The following is a 12,287-nucleotide window of genomic DNA, read 5'->3' on the forward strand; positions in this document are numbered from 1 at the left end:
GGCATCCCCCTTCCTGCCACTTGTGATTGCGTGCGAGGTTTCCACCAGTCCACAAGCAAGAGTGTGGCAGCTATCCTCTCCAGTGGCTTGCTAATGGCTACCCATGACTACTGCCGGCACTGCCTGGGCTCCACTTCCAGTAACAGCTACTGTAGAAATGCCAAGTGTCCTGTAGAAGCCATCCCCCCCAACCCTGGTCTCCCCAAAGCTGACCCAGGTCACTGGTGGGCAGGCTTCTTTTTCCGGAAGTCCACTCTCCCATTCATGGCCTCCATGTTGAAATCCCCAGGCCTCCAGCAGAGTGAACACCTGTGAACTGGCTCAGGAAGCCACAAAAAAGCCACTTGGAAGCCACCCCGGCAAAGTCAACATCAGGCCTTCATCCTGAGTGGCCACCAGCAGCCACCAGACTTCTAGAGATGCTAGGCTCTTTTGAGCCCCTCCCCCTCCCCACCTACCATGCCCCTCCCCCTCCTTCCCCCACCCTGAACACTCAGCAGGCAGAAGCAGACCCAGCTGGGTTCTTTCAGATCAAAACAGCAAAACACCAAAAAGGAAGTTGAGAGTACCCTGATCTTTACCACTCAAGCCAAACTTGAGCCTTCCTGACACCGGTAACTGCATGCCTTGCACCAAGTGGGAAATAAACAATAAGCAACCAGTGTAAAAAAAAAAAAAAGGCCAAAGGTAGAAGATAAAGAGAGAATCTTAAAAGCAGCAAGAGAAAAGCAGACAGTTACCTACAAAGGAGGGCCCATAAGACTGTCGCCTGATTTCTCATAAGAAACTGCAGGCAAGAAGTATTCACAGTGATGAAAAGCAAGAACCTACAGGTTAGATTACTCTATCCAGCAATGCTATCTTTGAGACAGATAAAGTGCTTCCCAGAGAAAAAGCTACAGAAGTTCATCACCATGAAACCATTTTTATATGAAAGGTTAAAGGGACTTATTTAAGCAAAAGAAGATTAAAACTATGAACATTAAAAAGTCAACAGCTCTGACTTGTCTGGCTCAGTGGATTGAGTGCTGACCTGAAGACCAAAGAGTCACTGGTTCAATTCCAAGTCAGGCCACATGCCTGGGTGGCAGGCTAGGTCCCTGGTGGGAGGTGCACAAGATGTTTCTCTTCCTCTCTTTTTCCCTTCCTCCCCCTCTGTCTAAAAATAAATTTTAAAAAAGTCAACAAATTCACAACTATCAACAACTGAATCTAAAAAACAACAACAACAAACAAACTAAGCAAACAACCAGAAAAGGGAGAGAATCATAGGTATGGAGATTATTTGGAGAGTTATCATGCAGTAGGGGGAAGGAGGAGCATGGAGAAAAAAGTACAGGGATTAAAAAGCATAATTGATAGGTGCAAAATAGACAAGGGGATGTTAAGAACAGTGTAGGAAATGGAAAAGCCTAGGAGCTTATATGCAGGACCCATGGACATGAACTAAAGGGGGGATTGCTGGAGGGAATGGGGTACTGGGTAGAAGGGGGGAAATCGGGGTAACTGTGATAACGTGATCAATAAAATATACTTAAAAATTTTCAGGGATGGATATCTGAGCTGAATTATCTGGGCTTTACTGTTTCAAGTTCTCATTTTATCTCTGTAGACATAGCCTCAAGTTAAGTAAAATGTGAAAAAGCTAAGTAGGTACTCTATTTTATGAGAGTCTATTAAAATTTTCACTGATTTATTACATGCTTATTACAGATGCTTCCAAGAGCTCAGAATGGTATAAAGAAAAGTTACTTTCCCTCCACTGCTGCCTGCTTCCTCCTGCCTCTGCCCCACATACACGCGCGCACACACACACACACACACACACACACACACACAAGTGGCTCCCAGTTTTCACTCCCCAGAGGCAATCTTTACAGACAGCTCCTTATCAAATCAAATACTTCAAAAATGGATACACTGCAGGACAATTTATAGATTTAAAAACTATGTTAAATTAAAGAAAAATCTAGAATTATCCCGTGCCATTCAGGGTTGGTGAAGTCTCCAATCCCCTAGGAACAGTGAAATGGCCGACGGCTGGGTGAGGGCGCTGAAACAATAGCCCTGCGAACAAACCGGCCGGAGCGCGGCTGGAGCTGGCCCGCAGCAGAGACGGAACACAGACTTCAAGGAACACCACCTCCGCCTCATGCTTAACAACTTGATGACGTTCTACAACATGTTTTAATGATTATCATACCTTCCTCTTCACAAAGGATTGATTTATTATGGTTTAAATTTAAAGAATACTGGTTTCCCAGTTTTGAATCAGGCTTAGATTACAGAACACATAAAATCAATGACTTTGTTCTAGGCAAGAAAAAACAGTGTTCATTTAAGTGCAAAAGAAACAGTCCTGGGGAAAAATTCTTCATGCAGTTCTCTGTGCTAACTATTCCCACCACCAGTGTGCAACCTCTGCTCCTTCCTCAGCCCTGCCATTGGCACCGCCACAACGAACACTTCTACGGTACGTTAAAATGCACAAACACTACTTATTTTAATCCTCAAAAAGTTTCATCAGGTAGAAAGAACAAGAGTACCTCCTCGATTTGCAGATAAAAACAAAAACAAAAACAAAAACAAACAACCTGGAAGCTCAGAGCCGGGAAGTGATTGGCCCACGACCATTCATTCTGTACAGGTGTGCTCGCCCAGGTACACTGACGACTCCTGAGTGACTGCACTTCCAACTCGGAACCCTCCTCTCAGGCTCCAGGATCCACCATCACACTCAACATCTGCACTTTGGAGTTTGTTTCAAATGTGGTTAAACTCAGTTTCCAGGCTAAGCTCATAATATTCACCCATAAAGTTTTTTCTCATTCAAAAGGTTTTTTTCTCCGTGACTGACACCACTATCCTTTCAGTTGTTTAAGCCAAACACTTAGGCACCCTCCTAACCACCAACCCTGCTCTCCATGTACATATTGACTTCATCACCATATCCTATGGACTTTGCCTTCTGATGATTTTTCAGATCTGTCCATTTCTTACTGTCTCCATTATGAATGAACACGGTGGTCCGATACCCCGGCATCTCACGGTGAAGACATTTCCATGTTACACCCTGCCTTTCCCTCACCACCCTGACTCCACCCATTTTCCATGCTGCAGGGAGAGTGCTCAGGTAATTTCCTCTGCTTAAATTCTTTCGTTGGCTTCCCAGTGAGTGCTCTTCAGATAAAGATAAGACTCCTCTGTGGGACCTATACGGGCCAGTAGGGTCTCTTCCTTGTGAACTGACAAGATGAACGAGCTCTTTCCAGAGTTTCAGAATACCATGATGTCATTTAAAAAATGAATATTTAAGTTTCTGTCTTTTGAAAAATAGTGCATAACATTTAATAAGTTCATCGATTAGTTGTTGAATGAAGTTCGCATTTGTGGCTATTTTTGAGTAACATGTGACCATATGTAAATCTTACTGATCTTTCTGAATTTCTTTCTCAAGTATAACCCAATTCATTATATTATAACATATGCATTAATATACATGCACAAAATACAGGGTCCAGCAGAAGTAAGGCCTGCTTGAGTGTGGTTGGCAGGGTAATAATTGGGTGTGATAATTTATAGTTTTAATTTGAACATTTCATCTAGAATGTCATAAGTTATGCTTGCGTGTGATATTGTTATGTTACAGAATTACACGCTTGTGATTTTGTAATAAAAGATTTTGTAATAAAAAGGGGGTGTTATTTGTTCCAAATCCTGTGTATATAATGAAATATATAGGACAGGGAAAAGGTGGGTTTAAATTTGTGAGTATATGAAATAGTTTATTCTTGTACGATTATTTGTTAATGATTACATTATCTTCCATGCAAACTGTAAACCCACTTTTTCCCCACCCTGTATAATACTTATATAATATACGTAAATAATTATATAATTTATTTCATTGTGTGTATCAAGCCTTTGGATAACTGGAGAAAAGGGGGCCCAGACACTTCACCCACGCTGTATCGATTACTCTGCTCAGGGTCTGAGAACCAGGTTCAGCCTCACGGTTGTGCGACCTGCGCAGTCACCAGGGCCTACACTTGGAGGAGCCCAGTGCTTGGTTTGTTGCTCTGCCCTTGCTGTCTTGAAATTTTTAAGTTTTGAAAAAGGGGGCTTGCATTTTTGTGTTGCCCTGGGCCTCGTGTTGTTTAACCCATTCCAGCTAAAAGGGATCTTCGTGTGTTAAGAGTTGAAGTCTCTCAGGTCATCCAGAACCCACATGTTCACTGCCCTTTATTTCTGCATTTCTCCAACTCGACAGAGGGGGAGCTCTGCAGACCACCAGAGTCCGAATTACCAGTCAGTCAGCGGGGGGATCTATATATCATGGTCTATCATAGAGATTTCAGACCAGCAAAACATAAGCTTCTACTCAATAAATGAGGTTTCCAAATACAGCGAAACCTGCTTAACAACCCGGGCTGGTGAGTGAGGTAATGCCAGCCGATGGTTAACGCAGAACATGCCTTGGATTCAGCTGTTTCCATTCTTGAGATAAGTCCTGGCCTAGAATATGGGGAATCGCTGGGCAAAGATAGGTATAAATAACTTTACTGCGGAGTCTGGTGACAGCCACGTTAGAAATAGTGTTGTGACGTAAAAAGTCCTTCAAAACTTTTGTATTAAGCAAAATGAGGACCTGAACCCCTACGGGAAACTGCCTGAATGGGAAAAATGTTTCCCTAACTGCTGCTTCCAGGATTGCAATTTTCATCGCAAGCAAGCAAATGATGGCGTGGAAGACTCGGTGAGAAAGCTCACAGATGCTCATTGTAAAGCACATCGCGTGCTACTTTTATCTTCTACAAGTTGAAAGGCTGTGCATCTGTATGTTACCATTTAGAAGTCAATGATTATTAGTATTTGGCTTCAAAAACAAAGAATCCTAGGAGAGCTTGTTTACTACTTGCCCTCATTAATTTAGGCCAATTTAAAGATTAATTCCTAGCTAAGATTTAAATTTTAGGCTGACAATTTTCCCCATGAACTCAGAATTTATTTAGGATATGAAAAATTAAATTTTCTGAGAAAGTTATGCTTTTCAGATAGAAATTAAGCAATAACGTAGATTCTAGAAGTTCCCATTAGGGATAAATAGGAAGCACTCAGCTATGAAGGTATATTCCAGTATAACGTAATTGGTATCAGACGTGGGTTCAAGTCTCTGCTTTGCTACTTACTGTGTGACCCTGGGAAAACTACTTGACCTTTCTAAGCCTCACTTTCCAAATTCAAAACAGGGACAACAGCACTGAACAAATAAGGCATCAGAGTGTAGAACTGATACAAGTGTTCGGCCCAGTGAGCAGGACGTGATAAACACTCTGCAGATGCAGCTATCATCATTGATAGGATTCTTCCTCTAGGATTTTAATCTATGTATAAAATAGTTACCTTATTGATAGGGATAATGTTTTTGACATTGTAGTAGAAGCCAAAATAAACCATGTTGAAAACTCCATGACGCCCCAACGTCGCGGTAAATCCCTTGTTGAGGCCCCGGAGGCCCAAGCCTTCCTCCTTAATGATGTGTCTTGCATAACTCACAGTGGAGGGTTGCTGCAGAGAGAGGGACAAAGCCAGAAAGATCATCTTTGGGCACGTGAAACAGAGTACATTACTGTTGAGCTACCCTTCAAGCCAGAATTATTAGGGATTGTTTTTTTACAAACATGAACAATCAGGCCTAAATCCATGCTTTTAAAATTAGGAAACCCAAAAAGTAAACAAAATTGCATGTATAACAACAGCCTTAAAGGGAAGATTGTTGGCAAAGAAAACCATCTTTGGTGGAATTAGTGAAACTAATGTCATGTAATAACTATCACCACTTTCAACAAGTTAATAGTTCTATCCAATTCTGGATTATCCACACAAATGGAGGGGATTAGCCATGTGGATACACTAGTAATTCATAACTGTGTATAATCCAAAAGGAATTTATATCTGGTTCCTGAATTCAATGTGTCTACCTTTCTAATTATGTTTTCAAAAGCAAATGTTATGTCGTCTCAACAGTTTAAACTGGTGCTAGGTTAGAAATAGGGCATTTCTGTCTAAAAATAAATAAATAAATCTTAAGGAAAAAAAAACAAGCCCTGGCTGGTTTGGTTCAGTGGACTGAGTGCTAGTCTGCAAACTGAAGGGTCGCCGGTTCGATTCCTGGTCAGGGCACAAGGCTGGGTTGTGGGCCAGGTCCTGGGTTGGGGGCACGAGAGAGGCAACCAATTGATGTCTCTCTCCCTCTCCTTCTCCCTCCCTTCCCCTCTCTCTAAAAATAAATAAATAAATAATATCTTAAAGAAATCAGGCATGGATAAGTAGCAGTTGACTGTAGACTTCCTTAAAAGGGTGGGTAATCTGTGTGTGTATTACTTGCTATGATAAATGATACACTGATAGTGTTGGGGGTACTGAGGTATCTTTAATTCATACTTTTCCAGTCCTCTGATTGGTCACCCATGGCTGAAATACCTTGACTGCTGGATCCAGTCTATTGCTGCTTCTGGAACATGCTAAAGAGCTCGCCATAGTTTTCCCTGAGGTTTCTAGTTTATTACAACGTCTTATGTGGGTTTTTAGAAAAGGCTGTTTCCTTTTTTGGAGGTACAGTACAAAGGATATCTCTTCTTGTTAACTTTTCAATAGTAAAGAGAGAGAAATATTTAGCATTTATTTATTTATTTTGCCCATAAGGCAAGCGGCTGGCATGACATTGGTTTATTGTTTCACGGGGCAGGTTGCTGGTGCGGTCATGGCAATCTGATGTGCTTTCTGACTCCAGAAAGCATGTGTTTTCTTATCATGTGCAATTAAAGCTGCATCAGCAGAAGAGACCAAGTCCAATCAAGACTTTTCATCCAACTGGTATTTATAGCTATATCAGTAACACGATACATTAAATGAGCTTGTTTATATAGTAAATTCTATAGTTTTTGCTCATAAATGTTTTTAAAAGTCGAGTGTAGCTACAATTCTACACTCAACTTCATCTTTTCAATTTAGAAGATTAATTAAAATAAATTATATTAAGCTTAAGGAAACCCTTTTATGTCACATGAAAAAAAATCACATGAGAACATGTTTTAAAACAATAAAAAGCATTTCGTATAGGAAAACCAAAAATTCTCAGAAGGTTCCAGTTCATTCTGTTTTACAAAACAGAACTTTTTTGTTTTTGTTTGTGTTCTGGCAAATTGAGTATCGACCCAAAGTGTTTGTTTTTGTTTTCAAAATAGACATGAAGACGAGTTGAACAGGAGTTCATTCCTGCGGGAGGGACTCTGGAAGTGCTGAGCAAACTGCCAGGCACTGCTCTCTCGCTCTGAGGAAGGAGGGCCAGAGGGCAGAGGCAAGGAGACGGGAGGCTCCCTGGGTGTGAAGGGAGCAGGGCAGGAGGGAGACCCCCTGGGTCTAGACTGACGGACAGTGGCGCTCTCTGCATCTAGCCCAAGCTTCCTCTCCATCCTCGCCCAGTCAGAGGCCTCAAGTTTCAGGAAGATGAGAACTCACAGGACACCTAGATCCTAGAGGAACAGAGGAACCAACAGCTTTGAATGAAAGTGCAGATTAACATAGCTTTCTTTACATAAGACAGATCTAAAGTTGTTTCTGTTGTTTAAAAATCCTAGGGTGCTAAATTATCAGCATTAAAAGAGAAGACTTCTACTAGATCTTGGTGAAGATGAACAAATATTCAAATGACATTTATGGATGGTTAAGTGTCTGATTTTCACTGGCTTGGATGTTAGGTGGTTATAAAGAAGCATAGTATATGGATTTTGAATTCAAGTGCCTTGCTGAGTTTGAACTCTAGTTACGAATCATTAAATAAATCAACGGGTGGTATAGTAGCTAGAAATAGTGGTGTGGAGCGAGACAGCCCCAGGTCTGGGTCTTAGCGATACCACTTGCTCGCCTGGGCAATTATTTTACTCTCTGATTTATCCTCACTTTACTCATCTGTGAAATAAGGATAATAATACAATCTTCTTCGTAGGATGTTGTGATAAGTAAGTCAATGAACTGTGTCCTATGTAAGAATTCACTGTGTGCTAGCTGTTAATAACAAGAGCAATTATGTTGATAAAAAGTAGTTGTAATAATAAAATAATGAGTAATTATTTTGTTAGTTGAAGACAGTGACAATTCAAAGGGTGGAGGCTGTTTCAAAGTGGAGGAAGGACATGAATAACTAGCCTCTACCTTCGAGTTCCTTCTGACTATCCTTCACCCATTGCAGAGGCCTGGGCCCTTGTGACAAAGTCCAAAAGTAATGCACCCAGAATGCAGATCATAGGTCTGCTTCCTCTGAGGCTCAACCAACTCCAACGCCTGGGCTAGAGATCTCCTTACAGGGTTAGTTCCTGACCCAAGAGGCTTGCCTCTTTGGAGCAGTAGATTCTGTGAATTGGCCTCTTCCCTACCCCTCAGTAAGAATCATGGGTGAGAACTCTTGCTTGATAAGTTTATGGACTGTAGAAGCAAGGCCGCCCAGGAGCACAGGTTGGGCATGGAAAAAATGCTCATTAGCCTCCACCTCACATGGTCTACAACCCAGAGAGCATATTCATGTATGTTACCAGGTACCTGGAACACAGTAAGTGCTCATCAGTATTATCCATTATCATAGACTCTTAGTACTTTATATATATCATCTTATTTAATCCTCTCAATGAGTGTGTGAGTTAGGTATTATCATTATCCCCATATGACAGAAGGGGAAACTCAGGTTCAGTAACTGGGCAAAGATGACAGAGTGTCAAAGATGACAGAGTAGTGTCAAGTGCAAACGGAGCTCCCCCTCACCTCCCCACAACTCCAAGTTCATACTTTTATACTCTGCATGGTTCTGCCATCCTAGCATATATGATTGCTTCTGTCAAAAACCCTGTAAGGTGGGCATCAGGTATATTCTCCTCATTCTGCAGGTGAGGAAACCATGGATTGTTAAGTACCATAATATTCGTAAAGTGAAAACACTGGTGAATGGCTTCACCAGAATTCTCCTCGTAATCCAGTGCTGTTCACATTCTGAGGACTCATTCTTGTTATACAGTAAAACTTTTAGAGCTTGATAATCCAACTTATACAGGTAATAGATACATAGTGACACACATACATATTTTTTCTGGCAATTTGGGGACTTGAGATGAATGAAAATCTGAACTCTAATTCCTATATGAATTAGAACCAGGCTTCTCACTTCATTCAGTGATATTGTATCATACACATGTAAGCAAATATGTAATTAGAAAGGCAAAACATGACTTCCACTAGGATGCTTAGATAGGAAAATATAGAATCATTTTGACTAGATCTCTATAAACACAAGGAATTTTACTAAACTTATTTGATTACTGGGCTTCCATTTCAAAACCAAATAGAGACTGATTCGCATCATCAGCCAAATGATTCCAATACTATCCAACCCAGCAAGTCACCCACAGTTCAGCTTTCTTCCAACATTTAGATTCACTCCAATTTTCATATTTGGTTACCAATTGTGGGCCAAATGGCATCCTAACTTTCCTAGATGTACCTTTGATTGACTGTATCAGAGTTGCAAGAGTGGAAGAGTAATGGATCAGGATGCACCTAATATTGTGATACCACACTGCTTTCCATATCGGTTTATAGAAATTGCAGTTCACTGGTCCAGGGGGAACTCAAGGGTCTTCTAAACTTTGATTTCTGCTATTGCCAACCGCTGATTCTGGGAACCCCCTGTTCTTCCATGCATCATTTATTCAACCATATCTACAGAGTGCCTCCCAGGTGTCATGCACTGTGCTGAGTGTCTAGTATAGTACTTTGCTCATATTCTGGTCACTTAAATGTTTTTTGCCTTGACTTTTATTTGGAGAGATATGCTGATAAATTTTATATCTACCCATTAGAATATTCCATAATTATGAAATATAGAACCAAATTTTTGTTTTAAAAATCCTTAAGCAGCTTAATGAAAAGAGAAGATCCTTTGCCTATACAGTGCTCCCAGACACCACCCTGGGGCACTGATTCCTTACTCTTCAAGAACCCAGTATTACCAACAAATCATTGAGATGACTTATGGCAGCCTGAACTATTTTTTCTGGAGTTCTTCCATCCACTGACTGACCATAGCTGGCTCTGATTGACTTGTGAGATCACAGGCAGAGGTTTTAGGTGGCAGGCACTCTTCCGTGGGTAAACACCTATCAGGGAATGGCGAGTAGGTACAGGTGAGGGGTGTGTGTCAGTGGGTCTCTCAGTCCCTAAAGCCAGGGGAGAGCTCTTACCACACCGTGTCAAAACACAGCATGCTCCACATTTGTCCTTTTATTTGCTTTCTATGGCAAGGCGAATTGTGTTGCATTTTAGAGTCCATTGAACAAGGGTGTTGCACTGGATTTCATCAAGCAGCTGAAAAGCAAACTGTATGAGACCTTCATACAATAGAGCAAGTGTCCAAACTCGGGCCCTCGGGAAAACACTGCTTTGTTAGAAAAAAAGAAGACCCAATTGCAATGCTGAAGTAGGAAAATACCCTTGCTCTTCGGGAGATAGATGATCACTTATGCTTTTCATTACTCAAATTAAATCTTGAAGCATTTTCATATATTTGGGGAAAAAAGAGAAAACTTCCCATTTATTTGAGAACTGAATGTAAGTGAAAAGAGAGAAATCTGGCTAAAAAAGCCCACATTTGCAATTTCTTTTAGCTTAGATACGTCACTAATTCATCATTCCCGTTTATTTGAATAGGGCATGATTATAGACAAAAGACACCCAAAATATAGTTATATTGTATCTAGAGTTTTACATTTGATAAAGTGGTCTATTTTAAAACAATCTGTGAGTGCAAAATGATTTGCTGGAAACAAACTCTCCCACATGCTGAGCTGCAAAACTCCATTAACACCAGGCTGATGCCAACTAACCGTCCCGGAGGGGCAGGGGCCTCTGGGCCACCAGATGCCGGCAGTTCCCTGCCCCTGAACTATCTCAAGAGCAGGGAGGAGCTGGCCACAGCACAGAGCAAACTGCTGAGAGGAAACCAGCAACATGGTTGCTTTCTCATGGGTCCAGAAACACTTTCGATTTTCTCTTAAGCTTCTTAACTAACCACACTTCTTTATCCCAATGAAAGCAGTGTGTCTGACCAGAAAAGACCTCTATGTTAATGCTATTTTTTAGAGTCACTAACTTCATTGGGCTTTATTTTTCTTACCTGTAAAATAGACATGAAGCCACCTTGTGGGGACAATGGGAGGGTTTGAAATATCAAGTGTGTGTGAGCACCCATTACCACAGCAATGGGATTAGAGGGAGGCATTGGCAGAAATGATCAGTTATTTTTTCATTAGATAGCTCTGTATTGCTTGTGGGGAAAAAAAAACCATGTATTCCTTTTGTAATACAGGATGACATGAAAAATTTTTAAACCCAATAAAGGTAAAATCATGTGAGGCATGCTGCATAGTATCTGGCATGCAGTAGATGTTCTATAAATGGTAGCGATTACCATTACTTCAAAGTCTCAATTCTGAAAGCAAAAATCTAGGGTTCCTGGCAGAGCTAAATGGAAGACTGACGTCTATTTTCTGTAACTGATAATAGAGAGGCAACTTGGCTGCTGCTTTAGCTATTGTTAAAAGATAACTATAGGAATGGATTCATGTACATAATTCACTTTTCTGCCCTCAAGAATCACAGCTGGAAAGAAATAATTTATGTCCTGAACAGTTTCCAGGCAGTGTTTCACATAGTAATGCAGGAAAAATGTGAACTTGACTCAATACATCATTTGTGAATGTGGACATGCCCTTGAAGCTGGCTTCTCACACTGTGTGTAAACAGAGCCATACACTGACTCTCTGTATAACTCAACTTCATCTTCTTGAAAGAGATGACCACAAAATGCAATCCTTTTATTCGCTTTATGTCAACTCTACAAAATACATCTAAGTTTAGACATTTGTTAATTGCCTATGGAGAATATAATCACTAAACTTTGTGATATCATATAAAATCTAATTGGTTTCTATCAGATTTTAAGCTCCCAGGATATAGTGTTTAGAACTATATTTAGTGGTAATATCCAAAACCAGATTTTAAAAAATCCCTATCTTTAAACATCTGATCAATGATGTATTTGCTATCTATTCATTAATCCTTAAAATTATAGTCAATAGAAAATATGTAGAAGACTTATTATTCCTTTCCTGGGATAAACATCTATAAAAACTAAAGAGAAGTGAAAGAGGCTTTTGCAATTTCCTAAAGGTCTAGTTTTA

The 12,287-nt window shown here is 40.6% G+C and overlaps 1 protein-coding gene across 3 annotated transcripts in view; it reads right to left on the reverse strand.

Moving 5' to 3' along the window:
* Positions 1 to 12,287, reverse strand: part of SLC25A21 (solute carrier family 25 member 21) — a 496,967-nt gene that overhangs the window by 27,304 nt on the left and 457,376 nt on the right. For all 3 annotated transcript variants that reach the window (XM_053672523.1, XM_053672522.1, XM_037164763.2), the window contains one exon: positions 5,404 to 5,568. In XM_053672523.1, coding sequence (XP_053528498.1) covers positions 5,404 to 5,568 — 165 coding nt within the window. The remainder of the gene's footprint in view (positions 1 to 5,403; positions 5,569 to 12,287) is intronic.

This window comes from Artibeus jamaicensis, unplaced genomic scaffold (genome assembly GCF_021234435.1).
Source record: "Artibeus jamaicensis isolate MK-2021 breed Jamaican fruit bat unplaced genomic scaffold, CSHL_Jam_final contig_760, whole genome shotgun sequence".
NCBI lineage: Eukaryota > Metazoa > Chordata > Mammalia > Chiroptera > Phyllostomidae > Artibeus > Artibeus jamaicensis.